At 45.9% G+C, this 16,414-nt stretch overlaps 1 protein-coding gene across 1 annotated transcript in view; it reads left to right on the forward strand.

Annotated features, from left to right (window-relative positions):
* Positions 1-16,414, forward strand: part of cwf19l2 (CWF19 like cell cycle control factor 2) — a 47,069-nt gene that overhangs the window by 25,342 nt on the left and 5,313 nt on the right. The window contains 5 exon segments of the mRNA XM_064303532.1: positions 968-1,094; positions 2,897-2,992; positions 6,846-6,974; positions 12,210-12,347; positions 15,830-16,042. Coding sequence (XP_064159602.1) covers positions 968-1,094; positions 2,897-2,992; positions 6,846-6,974; positions 12,210-12,347; positions 15,830-16,042 — 703 coding nt within the window.

A 16,414-nucleotide genomic window follows, 5' to 3' on the forward strand; every position in this document is an offset into this window, starting at 1 on the left:
TCTACTGGAGAGGTTTTTTCTCTCTGCTTGCGACAGAGATCACCCACGATCACGTTCAGATTGTTGTTCCCCTTCACCCCAGTCAGGCGGGTTGGTTTCAGACGGTCCGCAGCTATCAGACAGTCCATCTTTCCGGAAGATTGCCCGTTCACCACGAAATCCATCTCCTCCGTTCTGCTTCTCCTCTTTTCCCGCTGCCGCTGAACCAAACCTGTGCCGGTTCCTAAAAAAATGTGCAAAAAGCCACCGGCGTGAAATTAATCTTTAATTGCAATGAGCAAAAACTCTAATGTCCCTCAGGAAATTAAGTTTCATTTGAGTTCGTTTGTACCTCTTAAGCAGCCGTTGGAAAAAAACATTTGGCAGCCCTCGCTGTGAGGAGGACCGGAGCCCTAATGGCGTGTGACGGGCTGGAGGCCGCTGGCCGCGCTCGTACCTGCGGAGCCGCGTGTCCGTCTAAATTAAGCCGCCCTTTCAAACTCTGCGCCGCCCTTCACGAGTCCATTTCAGAGTAGCGAGGGCAGGCCGCAGCGTGTTGCTGTGGCGTTTTTCAGTACCCGGGCCTCTCTGCGGGGAGGACGGCTAGCCGCGCTGCGCTTCCCACTGCTGTCACTCTGTCCTACGCAGTCTAGGAGTAAAGGACACGCTCAGTTGTCAACTAGATGAAATGTATTTTATTTATTTATTTATTTATTTGTTTGTTTGTTTGTTAATTTGTATTTATTTAATTTTGGGCCGGTTTCACTGAAACAGATTCAGCTTTGTCCTGGACCAAATTGAGTTTTCTGTGGAGAAATTGAATTTAGTCTAGGACTGGGCTTAATGTTTATCTGTGAAAACTGGTCCTTCATTTATTTATTGAGACACAACTATAATGTTCATGAATTTGAGGAGGTACGATCAAGTCCAAGCGTTTCACACACTCATCCCCTTTCACACCGATTTGTTCTGTTCTCCTGCATCACAGAAGCTCTTCTGGCCCCGCCCAAGCCTCAGAAAGTGAGGAGGAGGAGGAGGATGTCCAGATCCTCAGCGATGAAGAGATGAACAAATTAGGGGCGAAGCTGGTGAAGGCCGAGCTGATGGGAAACACGGTGAGGTCACCGGCAGAGCTCCTCCCCCTCTGACAGCGACCAGGGGGTGAGAGAGTTCAGCTGGCCCGGGAAGGCTGTGCCTTCACTTCCCAGATCACTTCTGTGATTACAGTCAGCTTACATCTGCCTTCTGTCTCTCTCTGTCCTTAGCACTATGCAGTAATGCAGTGAGGTATTTCAGCCCTCAGCCATTTTGAGAGAATATTAGGAAACTAAACATTGGCCATTTTGAGTGTGGCTTTAATTGTAAGCTCTCTGCAGACCCACTTTGATAAAAACTTTTTGAGGTTGCCTGGAAATAGCCAGTTGTCACCAATGTCGACGGTTAATTTTTCAAAATCTTTGCCACATCCTGCTCCCATAAAAGGAAAAGATGAGCTTGCACACAAGCAGCAGTATGCATGGTAATGTGAGTGGATGAAGAATGTGCAGATGGAACCGTTGTTCATAAAGCTTGTTAATAAATCACAGGGACCGTATTGAGACTGCGCTGGTACTCCTTTTCCCTCATGGCCAGTACTACTACTGGTGTTCATTCCTCCCCCCCAATCAGGGACTGATTTAGACCTGACACACCAGGTGAATGTTATCTCTAGCCAATCAGTGACATTATTGGACTATGGACCAACTGACAGAAGAGAAAACCAGCAGTGTTGCTGACCTCGAGAACCAGATTTGAGTGTCCCTGCTCTACATCCTGTCCTCAGTGCAGGTCAGACAAGTCCTTTGTCCCTCCAGGCATGGAACTCATGTTTTTTTGGTTTTTCTGCTTGTTGTGAAGATGAAAGTAAACCGAATGACATCCAGCGGTTTCCAAAGGGACGTGGGAAAGTATTTTACTGATACCAGGGGAGGGAGGGGTCATCGCACGCTGGGGGGCGGTGGGACCGCGTTTGATTCATGAGAACGTCCCGTCCCGGTCCCTCCAGTTGGGTCTCACTCTGTCCATGACCTCGCTGCTTGATGTGCCCCATGGCTCTGCAACAGCAGGAATCATTATGGATGTCTGTCAGGGTCACTTCCCCACAGATCTAATCAGCGTTCTGTTTTGGAGGTGACCAGTGAGGCCCAGCTGCGCTGCAGATGATGCCTTTTGAAGACATTCAACTTGGCAACGGCTAATTTTGGCCTAATGCCTTCTCTGCATATTTAACCTTTATCCGAATTATATTCTTAGGATCATATTTTGTTCATACTTTGTTTTTGTTGACCTAGAGCCTAATTATGGACTAAATTCTGCCTCTTGTTCACTCCACCCGAAACGAGCACTTTTTCACGGCATGGATGTACTTTGTACGTGTGGTACAGATTGATCCCAACATCAGAGTCCCCACTTTCATTAGCCTGAACCGCGATGCGTTTCTGCTGCTGCAAACATTTTCTCTGAGGCTGGAATGAATTAACTTTAATTACATTTGATTACTAGGATATGTGCTAATCAATACCATGCAGAACTGTGGGACGCCCTTTAAAGTTGCCCTTCCCTAAAAATGATGGTTTACACATTGTCTTTGTTGAAAGTGGCTTTGGGCCTTGTTCTGGAGGTGAGTGACAGACTGTGGGCCTGGTTCTGCAGGATAGTGACAGGCAGTGGGTGTGGCTATTCAGGAGAGTGACAGGCAGTGGGTGTGGCTATGCAGGAGAGTGACAGGCAGTGGGCGTGGTTCTGCCAGAGAGTGACAGGCAGTGGGCGTGGTTCTGCAGGAGAGTGACAGACACTGGGTGTGGCTATGCAGGTAAGAGACAGGCTGTGGGGGTGGTTCTGCAGGAGGGTGACAGGCGGTGGTCTCTCTGTGTGACAGGCGCTGGTGGAGAAGCTGAAGGCACAGCTGGAGTCGGCCCGGAAAGCCAAGGAGAGCAGAGCTCAGAAGGGCCCTGCCTCAGTTCCAAACAGCAAGGTGAGGGAAGTGCATTTGCACACACACACGTGCGCACACACGCACGTACACATACACACGAGCACACATGCTCACACACACAAGCACGCACACACACCCACACCCACACCCACACCCACACACACACACACTCATGCGCACACTCATTCAAATTGACACAGACCTGACACTCCACTTATGTTTTCCCTTTGATTCATGGGGGAAAGACTTCACTGGATATGCAAAGGGGCAAAAACACAGCTGCTTTACTTTGTTGTTAATCAGAGCTAATTTTACAGTAAAGTCCTTTGATGTTTATTTATCTGATGTGGGGAAACATCATTTTTGATCTCAGAGACACTGACTTCTAAGAATTGCACTCCCCAGGTCAAAAAAACCTAAAACACCCTTCTGCCTCGTGCCCCATTGTTCCCCATATCAATCACAAGCAATTCAGTGCAGCTTTGCTTCTGAAGAGCAGCTTGAGCCATAAACGGTTTTCTTTTGTAATAGATCCTATAATAGAAATTTGTGTTTTGCTTCATCATGGTTGCATTAAAAAGAACAATCAAGTATAAACACAGCACAAAGACAAGGCACAACAGAGCTTCAAGTACACCGATTATCAAAGTGAAGAAGTGATGAGGTAGGGATTCAGAGGTTAAGATTTAATAGGGCAGATTGTATGTGGGATAAAAGAGTTCTTAAAAATGTTCTTTGTAGCGCTGGGTATCCTATAACGCCTCCCAGAATCAAACTAGTCAAATTCAGGGACGAAGGGATGTGAGAAGTCCCCCAAGATCTGCTGGGGTTTCTGCCCATTCCATCTCAGACGACTGTCTCTGTGCTTTCCCTGTGATCTTTCCAGCCACATTCACAAACCTTGAGGTCTTAGCCCCCAGAACACCGCACTAAACAGAGATACTGTAGGTAGAACACTTTTGATGAGACTTAAACCAAATCTAGAGTATCTTTGCTTACAGTAAAGCCGTTCAGCCTTCTTGAAAGATGCAGACGTTACATAGCCTTTTTGAAAATGAGTTGGGTGTAAAGCTTGGTCTAGTATCTAATACAGTGCCTAAATACTTGAAATCAACCACTACAGGTTTATACCAGTTGGTCAGTAATTTTTACTTGACGTAATTGGAAAGGGGCGCTGTTGCTGTTGCTAATAACAGCTGGATCATTGTAAATGCTGATGAACCAATGGAACTAGTCTGGATCTTCAACCAGTGACTATGCACAGAACTAACACAGAGAAAGATCCAGAGTACAAATATCTCTGCACTGTCACCATCACAAACCAAACATATGGAAAGCCAATGCCATGAGGCTGTATATTTAATGTGCTAACAGGAAATTCAAAGTGGATACTAAAGTCCCATTCTTCAAGGTTTCATGCATGTCCACCTTCAGGATCTAGTGCTGAAGAGGTGCTCCTTCTGCTCATATCTCTGTTACATGCTGTACACAATAGCACTCAAGAAACTAGAATCAAAAGATATTTCTTGTACATGCAGTTTGACAGCATCTCATTCGTATCTCTGCAGTTAGCATGTTCGATGGCTTGCAGAAATGGAGGTTCAGCCGAAGATCACGCTGTTAACTTCAAGTATCCACCAATAAACTGTAAACTGTTATGAAACTGCCACTTAGGAACATCCAATCAACACTCACTGAAAAGAAAGTTCATTCAAAGCTGGCATTACACTTTGTAAATATCAGTTTTAAATATTTATGTTCAACAAAATGGTACGAGTGCTTTTGGCAGAGAACCAAATTAACTTGGGTTACTTAAGAACTATAGCATCGGGGGAGTGGAGTACATTCAGACAGATGTGAGGTTTCTGGCCAGTGTTCAGGGCTGTGTGCAGAGTCCTGTCTTAATGATGGAATGACCAGAGGGTGAATCCATTTATGTGTTTGGCAATGAGGTGTTGATGGTGACCTCTGTAATCCAGTATGCTCTCACTTCCCACAGCCAGAGTTCAGAGAATTGTTCCGGAGAAACATTTTTGTCTGAGTGTTTGTATAAATACTAGGCTCTGAGTTCTGTGCCGTGATTAACGTTTATTTACTCTGGCATTAATGTTCTTTGTTAGCCAAATGTATGTCAGATGATGATGTGATTGCGCCAGTTTATCAAAACAGATGACTTGCTGCAGATTACCAGGCAGCTTGCTCAATTTGAAGCTGTCATTAAAGCGCCTGTCTTCCACAGACATAGAGCCAAGCTCTGGTATTCTTCTGTTTACACGGATACCGAAGTGCTGGATACTAGGCCACAAAACAGCTAAATAAACCCCTCCCATTTAATGATCAACAGTTAACTCTGTTTTTGGTTCCAAGGCAAGCTGTGTATTGCTAGTTATTAAGCCTTTGCTAGCTAGTTTTCTTTACTTTAAACCGCTTGATTTATTTAAAGGAGATGAGTTGATTTGTTAGACTGTCTAGCTGTAAAGAAAAGCTTGGTCAGTACCTTATCAGGTTGGTCTCTGAGGAAAATGTACTTAACCTACCTAGTATGAGATAGTCAGAACTGTAAGTAGTCTGTTCAGTGTAATGTCTAGGTAGTTAATTAGATTGCTGACCATGGGGAAAATTTACTGTCTTATTTTCTTCGAAATAATTTAAGTCATTTTATTAATGAGAAATGTAATGACTCAGATATTCTTTTCAGCCTCTTCTGAATTGTTTTCCTTGCTGGGAGTCACATTTGGGTTCTTTACAGCCGGGCTTTCAAACTCCAGTCCAGGGCTCCAGTGTCTGCAACAGTCTGTGCAGGGTTTTGAGGTGTCCTTTCAATCAGCAGCCATTTTAGGTCTTGGAAACAACGTGCGTATGACTTTAATTAAGCGCTTAAGTGCTGAAACTGAAAACCAGCAGACTCCGTGGCCTCCCGAGAACTGAGTGTGAGATCCCAGGTTTACCGCATTGTGCTTCTGAATGGCCGACAGCCGCAGCGACACGGCCCAATGGGACAAAAGAAATATGACTGTTTTGCTTCTGACTGTATTACCTCCTTCGTAATTAAGTGGCGTTCTTTCGCTCTAATATGCATATGAATGGCTGAAACGGTTTGCTGTCAGGTCTCGCATAAATAAAAGTACTTCAGAGCGGAAAGAACTTTTGAGGCCACAGATGTTTCAAGAAGTCGTTGGCCTATATAATTCTCTCGACCGTCTTTAGTGACGTATGGGCGCCCATGAATCATCACTGGGATTACGAAGGCCTACTTTCACTTTTTCCCCCTCTCTCCTTTGTCAGACATGACTTCAAACCCGATTCTGGGAAGTTAAATAGGAATGCTGAGCATTATTCTCCTTAGAAGGAATAATGCACCTTGAGGGCTCAATTTCCAGGAAGAGTACTCAGGTGCTTTTCTTGATAAATCTTTTGCAGAGGGCGTAATAAATTAGGTCTCAAAAGGCTCATCGCTTAAACAGGGTTCTTACCGATGTCTGACCACGGATTCATTACACAGAATCTTAATTCAATTTTGCTCTTTCATTTATGGAATTATCGCAACCTGTATTTAGTAGTCATATGTTACTTGTGAATTTAGGTCCAATCATGTCCCCTTCTGTCTTGATTATCGCTGGTCAAATGGCATGTTGGGTGGCATTATTTTTCTACACATTATATAGAATTCTATATTAGATTGAGGTGTAAAGTGTATTTGGCTGTATCGTGCTTCATTTTGTTTGGTTGTGCGGGGTAAGGTTTTGTTAATAGTGATGCGATTGTTTTGCGAAGTGTGAAATTGTGTTGCACGAAATAGCGTAACGAGTCATTGCACTTTACCGAGCTGCAGTTTTGGATTGCTCTGTAGGATTCTCTTCAGTGTTTTGACCAGCGTTTGGTTTTCGGGCAGGTTTCGGGACGCGTGGAGGAAGACCAGGAAGTGGTTCTCTTCAGGACGGACCAAGCTGGCCGGGCGTGGCCCGTCAATGCCCCGTCGGAACCTCTGGAGCCCAGAGGAGGGCGCAGGAAGAAGAAGGCGGTAAGAGTGACAGCAGGAATATTTCTCTCTGATGCGTCTCCAAATGCCCTCAGTGTCAGGTGGCTGTGTGTCATACTCAGCAAATTATCAGAAGTGCTCTGTACCGGAGTTCCAGCATGATAATTAATGACAGGCTCGGGGCGTAAATCATATTGACTTGAGATATGGATTTGTGTGGCACATGGTAGTATATTCATGCCACATACTGCCACTGCTGTCATAGATGTAACCTGCACTACTTCCTCTTAAACTGTTCTTGGTGTACTCATTTGAAATACTCATTTGAAATTAGCATTTGCTGTTAGACCAGAGAGGCTGCATAGTCCTCCTTTCAGATGCTTCCGCACCCTTGGGTGGGCACTGCACTGAACTGATCAAGTGCCCTGCATAGTCAATGTAGAATTTACTAGAGGTGCACAATAATATCGGCAGATAATATCTTAAAGCTAATTTATCATTATTGGCCGGTAAGCTAAGATATAGAATTAGCCAGTATGATGGGCTGATGACATACAAGTGCCAGAGAGGCGATGCATTGTATGTGCCCCTGGTGTTGTAAATTAAGTGAAAATGTCATACTCAAACAAGTACCCTGAACATAGACATGAGCAAACCTCTTTGTTTATTTTTCATTTGTCTTTTCTACCAGTCAAACTCGCAAGCAGAGCTATGCAAATGCTCAGCAGCTCTCTAGACTCGTGCTCCCTGCGAAATAAACAAGGAAGCAAATTGGAATTTGCAAATATAATTTGGTACAGTTTTCCTATCAGAGTTGATGTCTCTGCTGATCTGCTTCTTCCGTGAATGTGGAAACTTGGCATTTGCATTTGTGCGGTAATGTAAAACAAGGAGGCATGGGCGTCTGCGTTGGCCATTATGACAGTTTGAAATGGCGGTTATTGGTATCGCTGCCAGGATTCCCACATCGCACAGCCGTAGCCATTTACCCGCGGTGCTCGTGCTGCTGTCGTGGCCGTCGTGCGAGAGCCTGACGCAACTGTGACATGGAGCACCTGCCTGCGCAGAGGTGAGACGTGGAAGAGGGGGGTAGCCTGATTTCCCCCCCCCCAGCATTTCTGTGTTTAGCTCCTCCTCAGCCTGAAGCTCCAGCTGCACTCGGAATGTAGGGGCCTTGGCTCCAGCCCCGAGCTCCTCCGCCACACGCCCGGTTGCTAACTGCCGATTAGTGGGAAAGGAGCTGAAGAGAGCAAAGGTTAATGTGTACAGGGGGCCCTCGTTTGGATGCGTCCGGACTGTGTTTTCTACGAAAGTGATTTATGTCTGAGAGATCCGCTCTCTGACTTGGAGAACACCACGTGCATTTTGCTACCATCTGCTATTTTTGAAGCAACCTGAAGTAAGCATAAATGATTTTTATCTTGAGCTTTTGTCCAGGGGCTTCACTATAGTGTCTTGACTGTAGTACAGTTTGGGTTGGGCAGAGGCATGCAAAAAAAAGATGTTTCACTGTAATCCATGAATTCAGTGTTCACCGTCAGCCCCGCAGCTCCAGTATTGGCAGGTCTTTTCATTGGCTGTTCTGGAACACATGCTTCCTGTTTGCTCTCTGACAGTGCTGAGGTGCTGTGTGTCAAAGCTTCAGCCCAAGTCTTTATCGGGCTGGCTCTACTCCAGAAAGGGTTTTACTCTATGCAGCAGAGATGGCACTCAGACCATATAAATACAATTATTAGTCTGATTTTGCCCACGGAAAGGGCAGACTCGTCCATCTGTCCACATTGCATTTGGATGACTTGGAACTTCCTTTCCAATTCAAATGTAATCTTGTTGCTCTTCAAGTATAATTTTGGTGCTGTGTCGTTGTGTTTGTTCGATCAATTTGTTTGTTTTTCATCTGGATTTTGGGCCAAAGGCAGCTAATTTTTATCACGAAATAGAGCCAGCTAATTTAATTTCACATCCGTGGATCTGTAAACAACTTCACAAGGAATAAAAATCTGATACAAACCTGAAAATACATTCAAGTCTTTATCTGAGAGTTTCAGCATCCATTTCAGCTGAGATCTTGCTAAAATGTATCCCTGTGCAATTGTAAATGGCACTGCACTTAAAATGATCATCTTCTGTGTATGTCCACAGGCACGAGTGTGTGTGTGTGTGTGTGTGTGCACACAGGCGTGTGTGTGTGTGTGTGTGTGTGCACAGGCGTGTGTGTGTGTGTGCGCACAGGCGTGTGTGTGTGTGTGTGTGTGGGTGTGTGTGTGTGCACGGCGTGTGTGGTGTGTGTGTGCACGACAGGCGTGTGTGTGTGACGAGCGTGTGTGTGTGTGCGCGCGGCGTGTGTGTGTGTGTGTGTGTGTGCGCGCGCACAGGCGTGTGTGTGTGTGTGTGTGTGTGCGCGCGCACAGGCGTGTGTGTGTGTGTGTGTGTGCGCGCGCACAGGCGTGTGTGTGTGTGTGTGTGTGCGCGTGCACACACTCGTGCATGCTGCAGAAGCACTGTGGACTAGGCAGACTGAATAACCTGTCTGAGCACGCTAGGCGTTGACACAGTCGTCTCTCTGCCGACACCGTTGGGATTCATTCAGTTTATATAAATTTCGCACTCAAATCAATTTCCTCTGCTCTTGTGTTTTCATTATGTTTACGAGGTGGCTGAGAGTGGGGAGATTCTCTCCGACTCTGTCTCCAGCAAGGATGCACACCCCCGTGCCCTTCTTCATTCCCCTCACACTGGCACATGTACACTCGGGGCGTGTGGACAGGTGTTCTCCTCCGAATCTCCTGATCATTTCTGCCGTCTCATTATCAGGGTTACTTGTCAGCTGCAGAGAACAGTGTAACTTCTGGAAACATATACAACATTTATCCATCATGGTGTTTGATGTGCATAACTTCGGTAGATTTTAAAATGCAAACGTTTCGGGTATTCATGAAAGTTAGTGTGAGTTTAGCTAAAATGACTAAATACCAGCTCTTAATCTGTGTTTTAAGGTGAAGGTATGATATGACTGGTGGTAGCCTATATCATTATCATTCATTGGGAAACTTTATGTTAGCGCTGATTAATTGGAAACATAAGGGAACTAATTGCAGGAGCATTTACTGTTTTCAGCATGTTTTACTGCTAGTATCATTTAAGGCTCTCTGTTCACAAACGGGCCCTTTTTTGCTCTGCTGCTGAAATCAATGGGTATGTGACAGTTACAGTTCACCTTAAAGATTTTGAATGTTTTAGGAGCAAACAAAGTGCAATCTGCTATAGCCAATTGCTAAAAAAGGCATGATTCCTAGTGACCCATCTAGAGCAGGGGTGTCCAGTCTTATCCAGTGAGACCCGATGCAGGTGTTTGTTTAGGCCTAGCACTGCAGCACCTGATTCAACAAATTAACTAATCATATTCTCTGAGCAAGACCGTGACAAGTAGAATCAGGCGCAGAAACCTGCACCCACACAAGCCCGTATTCAGATACAGTTGGACACCCTGATTATTCAATTTTAAATATTTAAATATTATTTCTAGTTTAAATATATATATATATGTATACAATTGGAAGAAATATATTCATGGTTATAAACAGACAAAGTTACTTCCATAAATCACACTTTGTAGCAATTTATTTATTTGTTGTGAATGTTTTATGTTGTTTTCACATTTTCCTAGGAACCTAATTGCAAATGGTGAATTAGATCGTTCTGGATTCATTTAGGGAAGCGCAGTCTCCCCTGGCTTTGTTTCCTGGCTTTGTTTTGGCTTTGTTCTTCTGGCTTTGTTCAGATATAACTCACTATCCTTGACCCATAACTATCATGATTTGTCATGAAGTGTTTTAACTGTACAGAAATGTGCCTCAAGTACTGAATATTTACCAAAATAGCCTTGCTTTGTTTTTTCTGTTGTATTCCAGACGCATCTACTGGGAGTGTTTTGTCTTTGAAATCTGGCATCAAACCACAAATCAAATTTATTTGTTACACTATTAGTGCATCTGTGTTCTTGCCTTCTCAGCACTACGCTAATGTCACAGTTGGTGTAATGCTTTATTATAGATAAGTCCCCCATTCAAATAGGAGTCTTTACAAGTAATTTGAGGTGCTACACATAATTGTCAAATTAAAATTGAGCCCAGGGTAGTGTGAAAAATTGGTCTATTTTTCTGTGAATACTGCGTGCCCTGAATCATCTTTCTTTCCAAAGAGGCCAATTTTTCCCAGAAAATCTTGAAACGGATTTGGAAAAATTTCAAGACTGACCCATATGGTGGGAGGACAGTGTTTATTTTACGCCGCCTGTCAAAGGACCACGTCATGGAAATCAAACCCCCTTCTCATGGGGCTCACCTTTTACAGAGAAACATACCAGCTCGGGCTGTGTCAGTCAAGGTTCTGAGCCAATTGCTTTAAAGAGCCGTGTCCATTCATATGTATGAATGTGTCTGACTCAGCTCTTCTGACTGACTTCGTCACAAATGGAAATGTTCAGATTTATTGAAATGAGTTCTAATCATTATAATGAAATCAAGGCAAGTGGAACTGCAAATTGCATCTCCAGTGTCACCCATTATAATTTTAGAGGATGAATGCAGGGTCTGGGGGCTGTGGTTAGAATCTTGTTAGCAAGCTGTGTTGCACTAGTGTTAGACCAAATGGTACTGCACAATAAGGCACAGTCTAGCTTCCATTTTGAAAAGCAGAACTCTTAAGTGTTAATCTAAAAAATGGGCTATGAATATATTTAAAGGAAATATTACAATGATTCATAGACCCCATTTGCCATTATAGAACAAAGGGGTAGCTTGGTGCGTTGTTTATTCCATTTAGCAGTAATGGGTGCAGTACCGCCTGCCATTTTGAAGATAATGCAGTGTATTTAAGCATAATTCCAGACTGTCCTGATGGGTATTTTTCCATAAGGATCCCTAATAATTGACACCATAGAAAAATGAAGAAAATGGTCAAATCTTGCGGCGCCACTTCATGACCGGTACTGTATGAATCATTTCAGTTCGACAAATGGGACGTGACGGCACTAAATTCAGGGGTCCTTTAAATATTGAGGGCATGAAAATGATTTGAGGCCATTTTAAGATGTCATTAATATCGAGACCAGTCCACTGTCTGAGCACCAGTTTAATTATTTACGCTGCTCTATAAATGCATTTATTATTTTTGGGCCGAGGGCACACGCGGTTTTCCACGGTCACCTGGGGCCCGTTTCTGACAGCTGAGACGAGATGGGGCCTGACGCCATCTCTCCCCCCCCCCCCCAACCAGATGGAGACACACCGGGACGGGGAGCGCGTGCGCTACTTCCAGGACGACGACGGGACGGACCTGCGGGAGATGGTGCGGAGGGAGAAGATGACCACCAGCGAGGACCAAAACGCCCTCTACTCCCGCATGGCGGCCAAGGTCAGTGCGTCCCTGTGACTGTGTGGAGACCGGGAGCTGAGCGGAGGGGTTAGCGGGGCGACTGCGCGGTGCGTTATGCATTCGGCTGACGGCCCTTATCTGGGGAGGCCGCGGTCTCTTGCATTTTTAAACGTGTTCTTGAGTGTGCGGCAGATTTACTGATCTGGGGAAGCGGAAAGTGGAGAGCGCAGCCGTGCGGTCTCTCCCAGGATGGGCAGAAAAGGAGGACGGGAGTCGCGCGTCGCCGTGCGTCTCATACCGTGCGCCCCAGCGCTGCGCTCTGTAGCTCAGGAGAAACCCTCGGCTATCCGCAGGGCAGCTTGGGATCATGTGTAGTTCTGGTGATAATTCATGTTAAATGGAGGCTGCTATACATGGCTGCTCTCTTCATTTTTCACGTCGTCTTTGTTTATTCACATACATCTCTGAACGCAACCCCCTCCTCTTTCCTAAATTAAACCTGGTGGCATTTTGCTCACGAGTCCCACTCTTTGACCCGTGCTTCCCCAGTTTCCGGCCAGTCTTTCTACGGCCATGCTACTGTGTAGCGACTAGTCCGTTAACCATTTATTCAGTTAGCTTATAATGCTAATTTTGCCCATGTGTGCTAGGAGCCAGTGGCTGTGACCGTGATACTGGGTGTGTTTAAACTTTTTGGCTACTTTCTCCTGGAAGAATCTCTAATGAGTGGTTAATCTTTCTATATCTGATAGCATTTGTTTTCTTCTCTTATAGCTTTAGCGCTGTAAATAGCATAATGCGCAAGGAGAAAAGAGTAACAGCTAGGACTTACTTAAAGGGTTTTTTTGTTCTTACAGTTTGTGATGAAGGATATTTTGGATACTTTGCTGGCTTTGCTGTGGCTGCTGTTGAAGCATTCAGACTAAATAACGTTACTACAAACCAACATCTTCATATTCTCAGAGCTTTCAGCAACGGCAACAGCCATGAGCATGACTACCCTCTCCTGACGGAAGTGTGATTTCCTGTTTGTGTTCGTATGCGTAGAGACAGGGCAGACAGCTTGGACTCTAATGCCGCTGGGCTGGGAATATGGGGCAGGAGATGGTCTGGACTGAGTGTCACAGGGAGGGAGTTCATAAGCACAGCTTCAGCTCCGCTCCTTGGGTCCATATACACCATGAGCACTGTGCGGTTCTCCTCTTTCACACTCTTTCTCCGTCAGCCTCGTCTGAAGCTGTGTGTGAGCGTGTGTGTGTGTGTGTATGCGTGCACGTCTCAGTCCCTTTGGTAAATTGCAGAACAATAAGAACAAGTACACTGTGCTTCTCCCTATCACCCTGTGTTGGGAAAGCATGCCCTCATTTCTCAGAGTGAAAGTAGCTGTCCCCTCTGGAGCTGAAAGTACAGCAGCAGCACCCATGCTCAGGACCTCATTACAGCACAGTGCGTATGTGTGTGTGTGTGTGTGTGTGTGGGCAGGGCAGGGAGGCTAAATGTAGAAAGGGGCTATTTAGCAACAGGAGATGATTGGGGAGGGAAATGAGTAAGTCACTGTTTCTGAGCCTCATAGCCCTTCCATTGCCCAAGCAACAGGATCTTTTTTTTCCCATTTATTTTTTATTTGCTCTTTTGTGTATTGAGATGCCAGATAGCACAGCAGGTGTCCCTGATTTATATATCATTAACCGCGGCCAGCTCTGGCCGTATCAGACAGCGCAGTCAGACGCTGGCCTTTCTAATAAAGGTTATCTGCCGCTCTCCGACCATGGGGCACCGCTCCAACGCGCAGTCTCCGATTGTTTTACAAGACTCCCTCGCCTCGCGCTCGGCCAGCGACGAGGGAGGGGCGGGGCGGGACACGGGCCGCTGGGCTCCGTCGGCTGCTCGTACCCGTCGATCGCCGTCTGCTGCTGACGCGAGTTTCTGTGGTCTCCGGCCTGGGGGGAGCGGGGAGAAACGGGCTGAACGTTTCTTTAAACGACACACTGAGCACGCAGCCTGTGATTAGTCTGCCTTTCTTGCCCAGCTCTGGGCCTCCTGTCCACGAGAGCTTAGCCAAACAGACGCGAGCAGCCGTGCTGCGTGTAATGGCTCCGGCACGTTTGATCTGCGGGGGTGCTTTTGGAGAGCGCGAGAGGAGGGGCTTACGTTTAAATGCAAACTGGCAAATTCCAGGAGGAAAAATTATTTTTCGTTTTTCAAATAATCAAAGATATTAATGTGTATAATATGTGTAAATCCTTCAGGGGGAGGCATTATTAATAAACTCCGAGGACGTCAGCGTTGCCATGGAGATTCAAAATTAAAGCGACAAACGTTACACCTTTAGCTTTCAGCCATGCTGTCTCCGCAGCTCCACTGTAGGTCCACAGCCAGGGAATATCGTCTATAAATATTAATTTGGTTACCATGGGATATTGTCTATAAATATGATTTTTAAATATGGACAGCCTCAAAGTCAGCTGTAACGTTCGTCCTCTTGGCTTTAGTGAACCTCTCGGGGCACTTAATCAATTGCTTGGGGTTGTTGCAAAAAAGAAAATCCGTCTGAATTTTCCAAGCTGTTTATTTCTCTGCATTTCTCATGAATGATTTTGCCGTAATTGTGTTTTAATTGGATTCCTGTGCTCTGTTGTGTTCCGCTGTAAAAGGTGGTTGGTGTAATTAAAGTGTGATTTGAGGAGTTCACAGGTTACCTGGGGATTCCTGTCAGGACAGTGGAAACGAAAAGCACTCCTCCTCACCTCGACACAGCAGCCTTCCTCTTTAATGGGATCTTTTCTTTATTATCTGCTGCTTATAAGACAGTCTTGTGCTTTGAAAAAAGCAGAATTGGGAAGAGATATTTCTGTTGTATTTTTAAAATTGTGAGCTAGCAGTTTATCTCTTATGCAAATTTTTATTTATTTTTTAAACTGACTCGGCTAGCATTTATGTTCAGTATGTCCCCTGTAGGGGGAATGACGACAAGTGAATAGTACCAAATACAGAGGTGTATAATCAGTTATGAGTTTCCAGGAACCTCTGTTTTTTTGTACCACCCCTTGCCCCCCCACCCCAACACACACACACACACACACACACACACACACACCCCTTACATACGGTACTTAAACAACACCACTTCCAGACTTGTCAATCATCCAAGTCCGGGGTGAGGAGACACGCCTCCCCCACATCTTGCCTGGTTACCATGGGCACGCACCACTAGCCTGCTTTCCTTTTTCTCTCTTTTAATGAACCCTCTGGCCTGCATTCCTGTCGATGGAAGCTCCCTGAAAAGTTGTATGAAACCTTGTAGAGGACGGGACGGCTGCATGTCAGTCAGGAAGAAGCTGTACACTTTCCTAAGTATGCGTAGCGTATATATAGGATTTAACACATAGGCTCCGAGCAGCGAAACAGCACTCAAACCCAAATCCCTTTGGCGTAATCCCCAATGACTGTGAATTGGGAAATGTGCGTGTAACCGCAGACCCCTCCCGTCTCTGACCTCTGACCTTTTGGTGCGTGCGCAGATGATGGGGAAGCAGGACGGGGATAACTACACCCTGGACGACATGTTTGTGTCCAGCGCGGCCCAGAGGGAGCGCTCGGGCCAGGAGGAGGAGCGCCAGAGGAGCAGGGCCATCCAGGAGCACCAGCGCTGGGCCTCCTGCATGCAGAAGTGCCCCTACTGCTTCGACAGCCCCGAGCTGCCCAAGCACCTCGTCATCGCCATCGGAGCCAAGGTACGGGACGCACGGACAGAGGGAGGGAGGAGAGAGGAATCTGATGACAGATAAAGAGAGGCAGTTAGGGAGGGACTGAAGGAGACTGGGAGAAAAGGGGAGGGCGAAGATGAGGGAGAGATAAGACGGGGCGGCTGGGGGGGGGGGGAGAATTGCTCTTAGCCTGTTCCACAATGCTCCAGCTGTCAGGGGAATCAGAGAGAGGTGAAGGGATGAATGGAGGAAGGAGAGAACAATAAAGAGGTGGATCAGGAGTTGCACACTGGAATGAACAGATCAGCAGCTCTTTTTTTTCAAAGCTACAGCACAGTGTAGCAGAGCCTTTTCAGCACATCAGCGTAGATTGAATCACCCAGATGGCGGGTTGTGTAT

This window comes from Anguilla rostrata, chromosome 12, assembly GCF_018555375.3.
Source record: "Anguilla rostrata isolate EN2019 chromosome 12, ASM1855537v3, whole genome shotgun sequence".
NCBI classification, from domain to species: Eukaryota; Metazoa; Chordata; class Actinopteri; order Anguilliformes; family Anguillidae; genus Anguilla; species Anguilla rostrata.